The sequence below is a fragment of the Patagioenas fasciata genome, chromosome 2, assembly GCF_037038585.1.
Source record: "Patagioenas fasciata isolate bPatFas1 chromosome 2, bPatFas1.hap1, whole genome shotgun sequence".
In the NCBI taxonomy this organism is placed as follows: domain Eukaryota; kingdom Metazoa; phylum Chordata; class Aves; order Columbiformes; family Columbidae; genus Patagioenas; species Patagioenas fasciata.
The window spans coordinates 54527693-54542198 of NC_092521.1; the positions used below are offsets into that span (position 1 = coordinate 54527693).

Consider the following 14506-nt stretch of genomic DNA (forward strand, 5'->3'; position numbering starts at 1 on the left):
GTTGGGAACTTACCATGGGAATATGATAAAAAAGATCCTGTAGAAAATACAATTAACAGAATTAAGTTATCATGCTGTGGTAATTAGTTCAGCTTTCCCTTTTAAACCATAGCCATTAGCTGTCATTCTTTTTGTGTTGCTTAACAATTTTCTTTCTCCAAGTATCCTGAGTCCTTCATGATGCAAAGCATTTACTTTCCAGTGTCTTGGAAACAATGTACTGTGCTTTCAGAACCATATCACTTTAAATATTTCTTCTGGGGTGTACAACAATACCTCCAGAGAAGCTGAGTGCAAACTTGACCTAATGGAAACTTACTTTTCTATCTTTTATTGGAATAACTTTTATTTCTCATGGCTGTTTTGAGCTATATGGATTTTTAATCCAAAAATTGCACTGTTACCTTAGCCTTTTTTTCTGGTTTCCCTTCATCTCTTTCCTGCTTGCAATATGAATTAACTGAATTTAACCAAGAGTCATCATGTACTTCATGCATATAGATCTTTCATGACTGAGAACACAACTGTATAGAGCAGATGAAAACTGATATCCTCAGGTCTGTAATGAAGTCTTGTCTGATAAATGAAAGAAGTGTGGTATTGAAAAGAAAATAAAGCAAATAAAGTAGTGGTAATTTAGGAATTAGACTTATTTGATGAAAGAAATAATAACGTATCATCAATTTCGCTAGGCATGTCCATTTTGAGAATTTAGAAGTGAGACTGAGGACACAAAGTAGGTAAATTCTGTGGAGTGTAGGCCTGTACCTTCAAAGGCTCTTTCGTGGACAAAACTCTCTGGAATATTTAACCTGACTTTCTCAGTGCACAGTTATCCCACTTTCTCAGTTATCCCACCTGGTGCATCATATCAGATCTTGCTTTATTTTTTCTTAAATGTCTTTCTCTGCTGTGTCCCAGGGGTTTTTATATCCTACCTCTCCCTTTCTTTCCACTAAGTGCTGTCATTGGCTGGTCGACACATTAACTGCTTGACACTTACCCCACAAAGGGGTCTTTAGGGCTCTATCAGTTGCATAATCTCTGAATGATGGTAAGAAAAATAGATATGAGTTGCGTAGCTACCGATGCTATGGATTACAGAATCAAGTTAGGAACCAAAGCTACCAGGGTATTTGCCTTGTCTGATGACCTTTATCCTGTGAATATCAACAAAAGCTGTATTGTCTCCATCTTCTACAACCTAATCTCTTTTTTCCCTTGTCTCTTTTGTTAGAAGTGAAAATGTATCTGTCATTCTCATAGCAATGACTTCAAGATTTAACTAGAGGGCTAACTTGTACCTTGTATTAAGGTAACGTGACATAAGAATATCTTCCTTCTGGGCAGAAACCTTGGATAGGTTTTGATCCGGTATTTTTGTACACTCACTCAATTTCAGTTTTAAAATGCTATGAATTAGTTTAATGTCTCCAACAAAATGATTTTTCAGCTCCCCTGTGAATTTTCTGATGTGCCTACTATGGAACTAAGCAGGCTGTTCCATATTCTTGCAGCTGGAAACTTTGTTCAGCTACTTAATGTTGTATGTCAGGGTCACCTCAGTTTTGTAGATTTTCTAGTCCTATTTAGCCCGTTCGGGTACCACTACAGTTACACAATACCCATCAAATGCGTTTTGGTATTCATAGTCTCACCTAAATGAAGAAATGCTTAGAAGCTGATATGAAAACAAAACCAAAACAAAACAAAAAGGAAAACTCTTTTATCATGACATTTATGTCTGAATTATGCAGAAGTAAGTGCTTAAGGAAGACATGAAACTCTTAGGACTTGCCAGTCTTTGAGGTTTGCTTCTAATTAATCTTTGTTGTAGTAGCAATAGAAAACAGCCCAAACACTGGGATTCTTAGCTGGGGTATCTGAGTGTGGAGGCAGGTGAATGGCTCTACCATGGTTTTTCCTTGATGGCGACATGTTCACCAGTCAGTCTACTTGCTAGAAAGGAGACCAGGATTAGACCCATTGCTGAATTTGGTTTGCTTTGCCATTTTGTCACTGACTGACAAATATACCGTATTGATGATCAACACTGTTGAGTTGTGGCAATTAATTAAAAAAAAAACAACAAACCTGGAGGATTTAAAAGGGGGAAAAAACACCCTGCTTTGTAGATTTCAGAGAGAACAAGCAATTTCTTAACACCTTTTCTTCAAGGAGTTAAGATGAATAACGTCTTTGAACAAATGTTTCAAGCATGCAGGCATTCTATTAAAAAGAAAAAGATGAAATCCTGTGTAAATTGTTTAGAACATTTCTAGTGAAGACATGTTGATTAATAAACATAAAAGAGGGAAGATGCATATTAATTTGTTTATGTATAACAGACTTCTAGCTCATTAAAAGTCTTCTGAGCATTTAACTAGTGAAGCAGTGGATAAAACTAGACGTTGTCTTTAATCTTGTTGAGGGCTCCAATATGAAAAAATCCTAGATTATTGCTAAATATGTATAATAGCTCTATTAATGACAGTGTTTTGAAAATGTGTGGTGTTTTTGTGGTTTTGCTGTAATATGGTGGAAATCTGGGTTCACTTTCCTATCTCAATTGCTGGAACCAGTAGGACTGAAGAAAATTCATCAACCACGTTCTTTGGCTCTTGTATATAGATAGCCATAAATTCTTGGGTATGATTTTGTTAGATGTGATTAATGGCTGGTTATCCAACGGGAGATCTCTAGGAAAGCTCATATGCAGTAGGATATTGGCTGATGTGCCTCCTGTTGTTTCTTTTCATTCTTTGCTAAACCACTACTACAAACAAAGGTAGTTGCACTGTTTATTTTAGATGTGTTTAAAAAAAAAAAAAAAAAAGGAAGAAAAAAAAAAGGAAAGAAGCTATTAAGAACTAATATTTATGTAAAAAGAACCGTATGGACTATTTTAGAGGAACTGGATGCCCTGGTCAAGTAGTGGTTGAATAATTGCATTCAGTCTAACTTAAAATCAAATAAATAAGAAATAGCTGAAGAAACACCCAACACTTTTTGTTTGGATAAACAGTCCTGGGAGAAAATCACCAGGTCTTTGCAAATTACCTTTTTCTTTTTAGATACTTGTTTTGCGAAAGTTTTTACTTTTAAAGTGTTAACACTTTTTTTTTTTTATGGACTTTTTTTGTTTTGCAAGCAGCAGATAGATAGAAAAAGTGTGCATCATTTAAACTGTACCGTGCATTTTGAGTTTAACCATAAAAAATATTTGCGTTTCATTTTTCCTCAAAGACATTTCTCTCTCCTTTTCTCACTGTTTTTCCCCTGATTTTTCAGAGACCTGTACTTTTATTGTCATTTGCACTATGAGAGATAAAGCAGTGAATTTCTGTTTCTGCTTATTTGTCGTATCTATAGAACTGTATAACTTTTCAGTACTCCTTTTACTTAGCATAATAGTAGAAACAAATAATCATACCAGAATTATATTGGTAATTTTGCAGATCCAATGCGTGGGCCACGAAAACTGGAGGTTGTGGAGATCAAATCTAGACAAATCACTATTTGCTGGGAACCATTCGGATATAATGTCACACGTTGCCATCGGTACAACCTCACAGTCCATTACCGTTACCAGGCCGGAGGACAAGAGCAAGTGAGAGAAGAAGTCAGCTGGGATACAGAAAGTTCACATCCCCAGCACACAATTACTAATCTATCGCCATACACAAACGTCAGCATCAAATTAGTACTAATGAATCCCGAAGGACGAAAGGAAAGCCAAGAACTTGTAGTGCAAACTGATGAAGATGGTGAGTTTTTATGTTTATATACGTACACATTGTACATGCATACTACCTGATAGCCAATATGCTTTTCTGTAGAAATGCATGTTCTACTCTCACTATAATCTGTAGCAGATTTTCCACCAACTTCAGAAATTTTAAGGTGGTAAAGTGTTATAATGATCTTTTATATAACCTATGACATTACACATCATTTAGTAATTTCTTTATTAAACTAGCATCTCATGCTTGAACTATGTTCTGCGTCTTAAAAGTTCCAGTATCAATTTGAAGAAATTTCAGGTGATTGTCCACAGCATCCTCATGTATGCTTTTCTGTTGATATGCTCAATATTAAATATTTGTTGTTGATTTGCGGTTTCAATTTTTCTAGCTTTGGCTTTCCAGCCACTGTACTCTGTTAGGTGCTTATTCAGACAATATATTCCATATACATACATTCAAATATGTAGATATTCCCTTCGTTTTAGTAATTTTTGGCTAATGTGGAGTTCTCAGATCTCTTTTTTTTTTATTTTGAGTAATAACGTAATTTCTGAGTGTCTTTTTTGAAGCATGGACAGCCAGATTGGCTACTGTGTCTCTGTAATGCTGTAGTAATATTGCATGTAATGGTTATACCATCTGCCTAAGTTCTCTGTGATATTACTGTCATTACATATGCAGAGAGTTTACTGAAGCTCCATTAGCTACAATACCAAAATGGGACTTACCTGTGGAATTTGTCATGCACGAGGAATTAGTTTCACCATTCCAGAACATTCTATATTGAGATATAGCCCCTTAGGGCCCTCTACAAGTGTACCTTAGGTTTTTTGACCTTGCTTTTTGCCATTTTAAAATGTATGCTGTTCTAAGAAACCTTATCAAGTGACTGGCATTGCTTTATATAACAGATCGGTCCTCCTCCCATTTTTATCATCTGCAACCTGCACAGGAGTGACTTTGTAATTTCTTCCAGGTCAATAATAGATATACAGCAAACATGTTGGAAAGATTTCTAGAAAAAAAACTTCAGCAATGATGAGTTGCTCTTATAATACATGCTTGAAATCTGTCATTTAAACCTATTAAATCATTTAATATATGCTGGATTGTTGGTTTTTTTTTTTTGTAGTACTAATGTCTAATCAAAATACATGAAGGAATAAATTAAACAATTTAGGAATGTATAGTTGCTAATGCAACAGATTTGACAAAGCATCGTTAAAAAAAATTGTTTAATTAGAATTAATTTTACTGTCATCCCTCTAATTATGATTCAGTTCAATCGTAGGATGGTAAAGCTAAAGACCTTATTGTTTTCTGGGCCATTTATGTGTTTTCTCTGAACCTTTGCATAATATTTTCTTACTCCTGGTCCCCTGGAACTTAGGTTGTTCCAAGACCTATTAAAAACCAGCATCAGTATTTGAGAGAATAAGTTGAACAAAAATAATAAGTTTTTTGTATACCATACACTTTCCGTAAGGTACATAAGTCTGGATTTAACACAACAGAGTATACTGATCCAAATTATCATAATTATTTTTTGAATTACACAATCATGTAGGTTGCAAGGGACCTCCAGAGCTCATTTAGTCCAACCTTTTGCTCAGAGCAGATTAAGTGAGAGTAGATTACTCAAGGTCTTGTACAGCTGAGTTTTGAGTGTCTCCAAAGATGGATATCCCACAACTTCTCCAGGTAACCTCTGCCAGTATTTGACCTTCCTTATAGAATAACTGCTCAAGTTTATGGCCTTCAGATAATTTTGGAGGATTGCCACAGTGTTTTGCTATGCTTCCAGTTTATTTACACTGTATTTAATCCCTCTTCCTTTATACATAAATCATTAACCCCATGATTCCAAATGAGTTTTACCAGTTCCTTCCTACTTGGCAGCAAGGTTTAGTCTTAAGGCTTCTCTAAAGGCATCATTTTAGTGGTCTATACAGGACAGTTCAGAAACCATCACCTGTATCGTTGGAGCTTCCCCTTGGTAGAGCAAGGGACTCTGCAGAGAGCTATGGAGAGGTAATTATGAACTCTCAAACTGTGTAAACTTCCAGACTTAGAGCATGGAGGAGGAGGAGGAGCACAATGCTGTACCAGACCTAACAATGGGAGGGAGCCAACAGATGTCTTGCTTTCAGATCTTCCTATTCTTTAACCATTCATGCACATCTCAGTAAAGGGTCTGAGAAATTATTTCAATTACTACAGCAAGTAGCTTCCACCTTCTTTCTCTAGCACATCAACAAATGTTAAGTGTATCTTCTAAATGACTTTTCACATCCAGTTTGTGCGAAAGTGCTAACCTATCATTGACTGTTGCCTCACAGTAGCACTGCATACATTTTTCGGGATTTTCTTTTCCCTTTCCATTGCAAATGTTGTTACAAAAATAAAATCACAGATGAATGTCCATGTACTGTTTACACATCTCCCTCTCTGAAAACTGCCTTGAGGTTGGCTCAGGGATAAGGTAATTGTTGCAGAACAAACAGGAAACAGAAGTAGATATCTGAGAGCGGGTGACATACCATTTATCAGAACCTGCTGACATCCCTGGCTCTTCAGAGGTCATTGTCATAAATTAAGATACTTTAAGAAAAATGAATAATGTCAGTTCTTCAGTTTGTCTGCTTCATAATTTCTTTATGACCTGTTGTAGGTCATCCAGCCTAATGTCAGTGTTCTATGCGACACATGGCTCATCTTTCCAAGCTAACCATTCTAGTTCAGACTGTTGAAACTAAGAGTTGTTACTTCAGTGCTTGTCTGTTTTCATGTATGAATGTTTAATGTATTTGTCACTACGGGACAGTAACTATTGATAAGTAGGTATCACAAATGGATTTTATTTACAGGAGTTTATATTTGAGATATTGCCTAATTCCTTATAAAAAGCTGATTTGTCCTTTTCTTTCATCAATAGCATTTTACAGGAAAAGTGCAGTGCTCGCTAATTCCTTCTTAGGCTGGAGGTGACATGTATGTTTACTTAATGGCACTATCTTGTTTAATAAATCCTTCTCCTTCTATGCTACCCTGGCCTTTGCTTCAGTTTTGGGAAAATAATATTGGGACAGTTTTTATGCCTCAACGGCACAAATATTACGTAGAGTGTATCCTGAATTTTTTCTCAAAACAGCATTTTTTCCCTTTTTTATCCTTTAGTCCCCAGTGCAGTGCCACTTGAGTCAATTCAAGGAAGTACCTTTGAAGAGAAGATTTTTCTTCAATGGAGAGAACCAGCGCAAACATATGGCGTGATTACTTTGTATGAGGTACCTAGCATTTTGCCATGTTTTAATTTTTATGTATAATTTTGATTTTCAAAAGTGCATAATTGTTACCAATTTTTTTTTCCAGTTTATGTAAAATGAATCTTCTTTTTGAAGATAGTAGCAGTTACAGTGTAATAAAATCAAATACACAATGTAGGACTGAATTATGCAGGACCCAAAATATCCCTGGGTTATAAGCTTTAAGAAAACTGCTATTTTTAGAACCATGTGATACAGCATTCTATCTAGTAATGTAGATCAAATATTTAAAAGACTGAAAGACAGATCTTATTGAATTAAAAAAAAAATACGAGACATAACACAGCAGTGACATTCAACATCACATTTAGCTAAGAGTCATTCTATGAAGCCTTTTGTAATAGAAACAAGCAGGCATAATTAAAAAAAAATCTATCATTTTTTAAATGCAAATTTGACAAAATTACATGTTGTTAGATGTCTAAAAATCTGTGCTTTTCCTCATGTGGAACCTCTGCCTGAATACCTTTTAGAAAAATTGACAAAAGACTGCACAGATTAAGCTGTCAGACAGTAATCACTGTTAAGCTTCTTACCTGACCTTACTACAAAATTGGTATTGAAATGCTTTGTTTTAAACAAAAAAAACACCTAAATGAGATATGGTGTAAAAGAAAAGTTACGCTGAATGGTAACCCATTGATAGTGTTTTGAAAACTGTTTTATTGTAAGACAATAAAATGTTATGAAAAAGTATGAATTGATTTTTTAATAAAGCTGACTACTTTTCAGCTAGTTCAACAGTTGCCTGTCTTCAGGCATCAGAATATTTTAGTTAATACGTTAATGTTTTTATTGATGTTAGGCTTTATGTACATAGAAACACACAGTGGTGAATCATCTTTCTACTTACAAACATGCATGCATGTCTAATTACGTTGCACTCTATACATGCAGTTCATTATTAGATGTATATGCATACACAACTCCATCAGCTGTAATGGGAGCTGTGCAGGTGTATTCATAGATGGAAAAGAATAGCTGGGCCAGACTTTCTGAGGTAGTCAGGGCTGTGCAGGACTCTGAACATCAAAAGAACCTTGCATTCCAACAGTGAACAGAACATTGAAAAGGAACTACTGGTACCTCCTTACACTGTTTATCTAATACACCTCAAAGCAGAGACAGAGGGAGCAAAGCAACCAGTTAAATCAGAAACATGATTTAATTAATTTTTAAGTAAAAGATACCAACGGACTAATGCAACAAAACCATCCTTTGTTTTAAAGATGCCAACTCAGTCCGGTCATGTGGCTGAATATAGACAACTGCCTAGTTGCTGGAAGCTTGTTGGTCAATACTTTTTCTGCCCTGATGTTTGCTTATGAGCCTAAAATGTGTCACAAAGATTTTATAAATAAGACCAGTAAACTACCTGAAGGCCAACAAACATATACAGTGAATCACAGCAACATTTTACCTATTTTAAATGTATACTTTGATGAAAAATGAAAGTATACTTCGGGTATATTTTAGCTAATTGACGCAGCTCACAGGATAAGATCTGGCAAGTTAGATGAAATTTAGGTACCTGTCTTGCATAGGTTGGTTCAGCCTATCAGATGTCTCAGCTGGCACCTCTCTGATCATTGTATGGGCAAGGTGCATCCAGCACAGCTCCAAATCACCGCAGCTTGTGGAGTGAGGTGTCTAACCTGCACCTTGTTGCAGGCCAAAGCTTAGACAAAGAGACATCTAAGCCTCGACTGTGTATACATCAACAATTCTGATCTACAAAGCATAGCTGCTAAAGCTGCCCTTATACAAACGCATGCTGTATTTGGTACGTTCATGAAAACTGGTGCTCATGGCATTCACTTTGCAGAGAATGGCCTAGCACAGAGGTATCAAGCTCATTTTCACCAGGGGCCATGTCAGCCTCACGGTTGCCTTCAAAGGGCTGAATGCCATTTTAGGACTGTATAAATGTAACTACTCCTACATTTATAGAGTCCTAAAATTACATTCAGCCCTTTGAAGGCATCCACGAGGCTGATGTGGCCCCAGTGACAATGAGTTTGACACCCCTGCCCCAGCAGGTGAGCACTAACCTAGTAAGGGCAAGGCCTGGGTAGGGAATAGTTCAGCCTGAGGAGTTCCCCAATTCATGAAGTGAGTCAGGCACAGAGCCACAGCAAAGGGTGAATGACCCTTCCATTCACCCATCACTTGCCGCTGGGCTGTACACAATCAGGGCTGAAAGAATTGTAGTGCCAGAAGAAATGCAAGTATGAGAGTGCAGGGTACTTGAGTCTAGAGTTGGAGACACAGAGTTTGGGTGGGGGAAAACAACAAGTACATAAGCCTCAGTCCGACCCAGGAACAAAGTTGTTCTTCCAGGGCACGCTCTTAAACTGATAGCTGTTTTTGTAGGGTCAACCTTAAGACTACAGCAGCAGACATCTTCTTTCAGCAGGAGGTCCCAGGGTATTGGTCCCAGCAGACAGATGAACATCTTCTGCAGTTCTGAGTCTGTATCCCTGTTCCCAGAGAGAAAGCTCAATGTCACCTCTGTGTGTAGCATTTCTTACTTCGAGTACCTAACTTTCTATATTGTTAAAAATCTTATAACCAAGTCTGATTTCTGGGGCCAGGCATTTGTTTCTAGTGACTGAATGAGGCACTCTTTTAATATATGTGGTGGGAAAAGCTATGTCTCAGTGTATCAAGTACTAACATATTAATTGCCATTGTGAAGTTAAGTGCAAATCCAATTCTTTTACCAATATTTAAAGAAAAAAAGCATTTAGATGAAGATATTACATAATGACAAATGATGCCATTTTGCTCCTCTGTCACCAGTACAGGTCCACAGTTGTAGGAATAAAAGGCTTAGTCCTTTGGGCAAGGTTTCATCTAAATTTGATAGTAGTAGTCAATATCTAGTAAGAAAATGACCCTTATGCCCAAGTAAGAGTGAAATACAGAAACTGTGCCAGTTCATTTTAACCAAGCAAAACACTTATTTTTTTCATGTGTTCTCCATGATTGATGCAAGAACTGCCTTCGTTAGAGAACATCAGCCACTTAGCTATCTAATAACTAAACACTGCAAAAAATTTATAAGAATCTAACATTGACTGCAGAGTCTCTGATAGCCTGGTATTATTTTGAATAAAACTTAAGTGAGATTTTGGAAAATCTTTTTAAGAATCATAGAAATGTAGAGAACAGAGTTAAAGGGAGCTGCAAGAAGTCATTTAGTTCACGTATCTGCAGCGAAACAGGATCAGCTCTATGCAAAACATAGCTGTGATGTAGTTGTCTAACCTGTCTTTTAAAATCTCCAAAAAAAGTTACGACCCACTCTCCCACAAGCAGACATAACAGCACTTGCCATCAGAAAGGGAGATTCTTTGGGGCAACATGTAACCTTAATTTCTTCTTCATTTCAGGTATTTGGTAATGTAATCTTCTCCTGTCTTCTGTTATAATCAGGAGGGTTAGTTGAGCAGTTTTTAAGGCACTTTCAGTTTGATTTATGGATGAGAAGTTGTAGAGGATCTGCTTATATCTACCGAAATAATGTTGGGGTTTATCTAGGTGTTACCAAAGTTTTTATTACTCATTTTCAGCGCTTCATTGATGTTAGTGCTGTGATGATTAGATGGGTCATAGAAAAATAAATTTTCATTAAGTCAGAGGTTTTAGGAAATTGCAAGTGTTTAAGGTGTGTAAGGCCAACACTTAGATGTTTCTATGTATTGTTTTATGTCTCATCCTGATTATAATGATATGGAATAAATATAGCAAACAGAATGTCAATTATCACTTTATATAATAAGAATGTTGGAATTATTCGCATACAGATGAAACTTTAAAAGTAAAAAGGAGGGATGAATCATTTTTACTTTTTTATTTTTGATGGATTTCTTATTTTTAAATTCTCATTACAGTGCATGGAAATTAGTAATTAATAGAAGAAATCTGGATCAAGTTTTACTGTGAACTTATATTAACATTTCTAATGAAAACTAAAAATACTGTTTAAATCAAAGAATGAACTGAGGATACAATATACACTCTACATATATTACTTAACATTTTATCTCTTCTTCCCTCCAAATTAGAATCTGGCCTAGGTGCAATATAATAACCTGAAAATTTCCAAATTAACAATTAGAATAGCTAGGCTTCTGATTAAAATACAAGCTTTACCCACTTTCTGAAAAATTTGCCTTAAACTGCCCTTATCATCTATTACAGATAATCTTATTCAGAGCAAAGTTTAATTATAGTGAAGTCAGCTGGAACTAGGGGCTACACCTTCTGTTATTCACTTATCTATTTTTACCTTGTTATTTTGGTTTTGTTATTGTTGCTGATCAAAACCAACAGTGAGATGAATTAAAAAAATGACACTGGTAAAGCCAACATCTTGAAGGAATTAATGTAAGCCTGAACCCATCCTTTAGAGTTGTAATCTAGTTTCCTCTAAGTATCTGTATCTATAAAAGTAATAACTCATACCAGTTATGGATGAGTTTCTGTGTCCCTTCGTGTGATTCAGGATTTGAAGAGCGTAAGAGAGTAAGATAGCTTATCATAAAAGGTCTGACAGCGCATACATCAGAAGGGTTTACTGGATAAAGATGCAATCTCTGTCCATCTGCTCAAGGCAGTTTATAACTTTCTTATTCTTTTGCAGATCACCTACAAAGCAGTCAGTTCCTTTGACCCAGAAATAGATTTATCCAATCAAAGTGGACGAGTCTCAAAGCTAGGAAATGAAACACACTATCTCTTTTTTGGACTGTATCCTGGCACTACCTACTCTTTTACCATCAGAGCCAGCACAGCTAAAGGCTTTGGACCTCCAGTCACAAATCAGTTCACCACTAAAATATCAGGTATTTGATTAAAGAATATTATTGGTTGCTTATGATAATGACATAGGTGATTATTTTGTTGTTTACTTCTTTAGGATTCAACAAACAGCATATCAAAAAAGTGAAATATATATTCATTCCTGAAGATGTCAAAATGACATATATTAACATATCTGAAAAACATCCAAGTGCTTAAATACCAGCTAGTACTTTGAAATTCCTATTCACAACTGTAACTTACCACCCAAGAAACCCTATGAATTATGTGCCTGCAGTCAGTGCCAGCTGCTGTTGCAACATTTAGCATAAGGTTTTCTGGACATGAGGATGAGGGTTCCATTCAGAGCTTAGTCAGCCTTGACATCATTCTAAATTAGTACAGTAACGGTGCTGGAAAATCTCTTTAATGAGCCATGAACAATTGAGTGTAGAGCAGAAATACTGTATGTCTGGCACTCACTTAGACTCTGCCGCTGACTGCCAGCCTGTGTATGTTCCTAGCAGGCGTGGGGAGTGAAGTGGATGTGAAACTGTATTAGACAAGAACATCAGGACTAGTGGTTTTCAGATAACAGCAGCATGACTCTGTCACTTCTGCAGATCCATGAACAATATTTTAAAGCCCTCCCAGAGGCAGAAGAACATTTCTCTATCTGATGGGATGCTATGCTATTACATACTCTAAAATGCTTATGTAATTGATGACAAAATGTTTTGTAACGTTACAGTTGAAATCCCTTTACTCTTTGCTTCTCTGTAATCTTCCTGGGAATTAAACTGAACTGAACTATGGCCCCTGGATAATATTTACAGAAAATTGCCTTATCTATTTGTGGTCAGCTTTGCTTTTCATAATAACTAAAGGAAAGCATTTGGGTACAGAATCGTCTTCCTCTTTTACTCTCATTCTGTGTACTTTTCCCCATCATTCATTTTCTTTCCTCACTAGAATGAAAAAAGTAACAAATGTTACTCAGAAATAGATATTTTTTATTAATATTGTTATAGGAAAGGGCAGTTAATTCAAGATGGAAATTATTGCCAGTACGGATATTTGTAGAGAAAAAAAAATGTTCATTTTCAAGCTAGAAAATTATTTTTTATAGAAAGTCTAAATATAATTAGCACTGATCAGTAAAGATGGGGTTCATTTTCCATCCCTTTTCCTGTACTGTGCAAAAACTTTCTCTATCAGAAATCAGTTTCTGACTTGGAAAGACTTGATATGGGTTAAGATGGTAGAATCAGCCTTTATTAGAATGAGAAAGGAAAGATACTATTGAGTGTGGATGAGAATCTAGGCCTTTGGGAATAGTGCTGGATCTTAAACTGTTGTGCTTTTCTAAGTTTGATACGACACCAGCTAAAACTCATTAATGTGAACAGACGCCACAGGCGTGCTTGGGAATGGGTCTAAACTCCGAGCTACAATGCGGTGAGGTTCTGCGAGCTGTTGTGTCTGCACCCCACTCCTATTACTTCATATTAGTTACCATACTAACGGGAATGTTTATGGCTTGCCCAGGGGTAGTTAAAGCCAATCTCTTGATGAATTTAAAATAGAAACAGAATGAGTACATTTCTTAATATTATTGAAAAATCACAACTGGCATTTTAGCTGTTGAAAATGTTACCCTCTTGGCAGTGCTATTGTCCTGTGATCTCCTTGTCTCACTGTAAGGCTTTGAGGATTTTGATGTGGCCAGTGCTCTCCATTTTGGAGACACGTGAAACAAAAATGCTGAACATTTATGGATTAACAGTTTCACCATTTTTTAGAACAGTTGAGGGTGACAACAGTGCATTCTGACCAATTTCTGAATTGAATCCTCGCATATTAATTTATCTGACTCTAAAGTGCATTTTCATCTGAATAAAATACTCTTAATTTCCTCTCTTAAATGTTTGAGTAGTGTTATTCTGTACTGTAAATGGTTGCCATGTTTTCATTCTACTGTTGTGTGATTGGCACTGATGGATGAAGTGATCTGTATGTAAATACATATTACCAAAAGCAGAGTTTGTAGCAGTGCATGCTATCAAAATTGATGGGCACTCTACTAGAAGACTGTTTCCTGTTGCATAGTAACTTTGTGAAAAGTCAGCTGTGTGGGCTGAAATTTTGTACGCTGCCTTTCATACTAAGAAGAATTTCATCCATTTCAGGAACATGGTTGACATCATGAAAAATTCGGGTGACTGATACATTACTGAAGTGCTTTCAAACAGGGATTTAAATATTTAGCAAGAAATATCACGCTGAGCCATCACGCTGAAAATCTGTTCAGATTTGAGCAGTTTGTAAATGTTGCAGTTTGCACACAGTCGGTGAAAACTTGACATAACTGAGCAGCGAGTGTCACCATAGATGCCATGCTCACAAAATAGTTCTCCAAGCTTTCAGAGCCTTGCCGGTGTGTTCATCAACTCGGCATGTCCCAGCCCAAATACAGAGTCTCCAAGGGCCCTACGTTTTAGTGCATCTCAGCTTTCTGCTGCTGAAGACCAGGGTGTGCAGCTGCAAAAACTGAACAGGAAGAATATCTCCTGGCTTCTCTGTTTATTGATAAGCTCCTTCTTTGCATGTGGGCACCGTGGAGGAGGA

General features: G+C 36.5%; 1 protein-coding gene across 10 annotated transcripts in view; it reads left to right on the forward strand.

Annotated features, from left to right (window-relative positions):
* Positions 1-14506, forward strand: part of PTPRM (protein tyrosine phosphatase receptor type M) — a 466670-nt gene that overhangs the window by 242902 nt on the left and 209262 nt on the right. For all 10 annotated transcript variants that reach the window (XM_065830251.2, XM_065830253.2, XM_065830257.2 and 7 more), the window contains exons 8-10: positions 3459-3767; positions 6924-7033; positions 11721-11922. In XM_065830251.2, coding sequence (XP_065686323.1) covers positions 3459-3767; positions 6924-7033; positions 11721-11922 — 621 coding nt within the window. The remainder of the gene's footprint in view (positions 1-3458; positions 3768-6923; positions 7034-11720; positions 11923-14506) is intronic.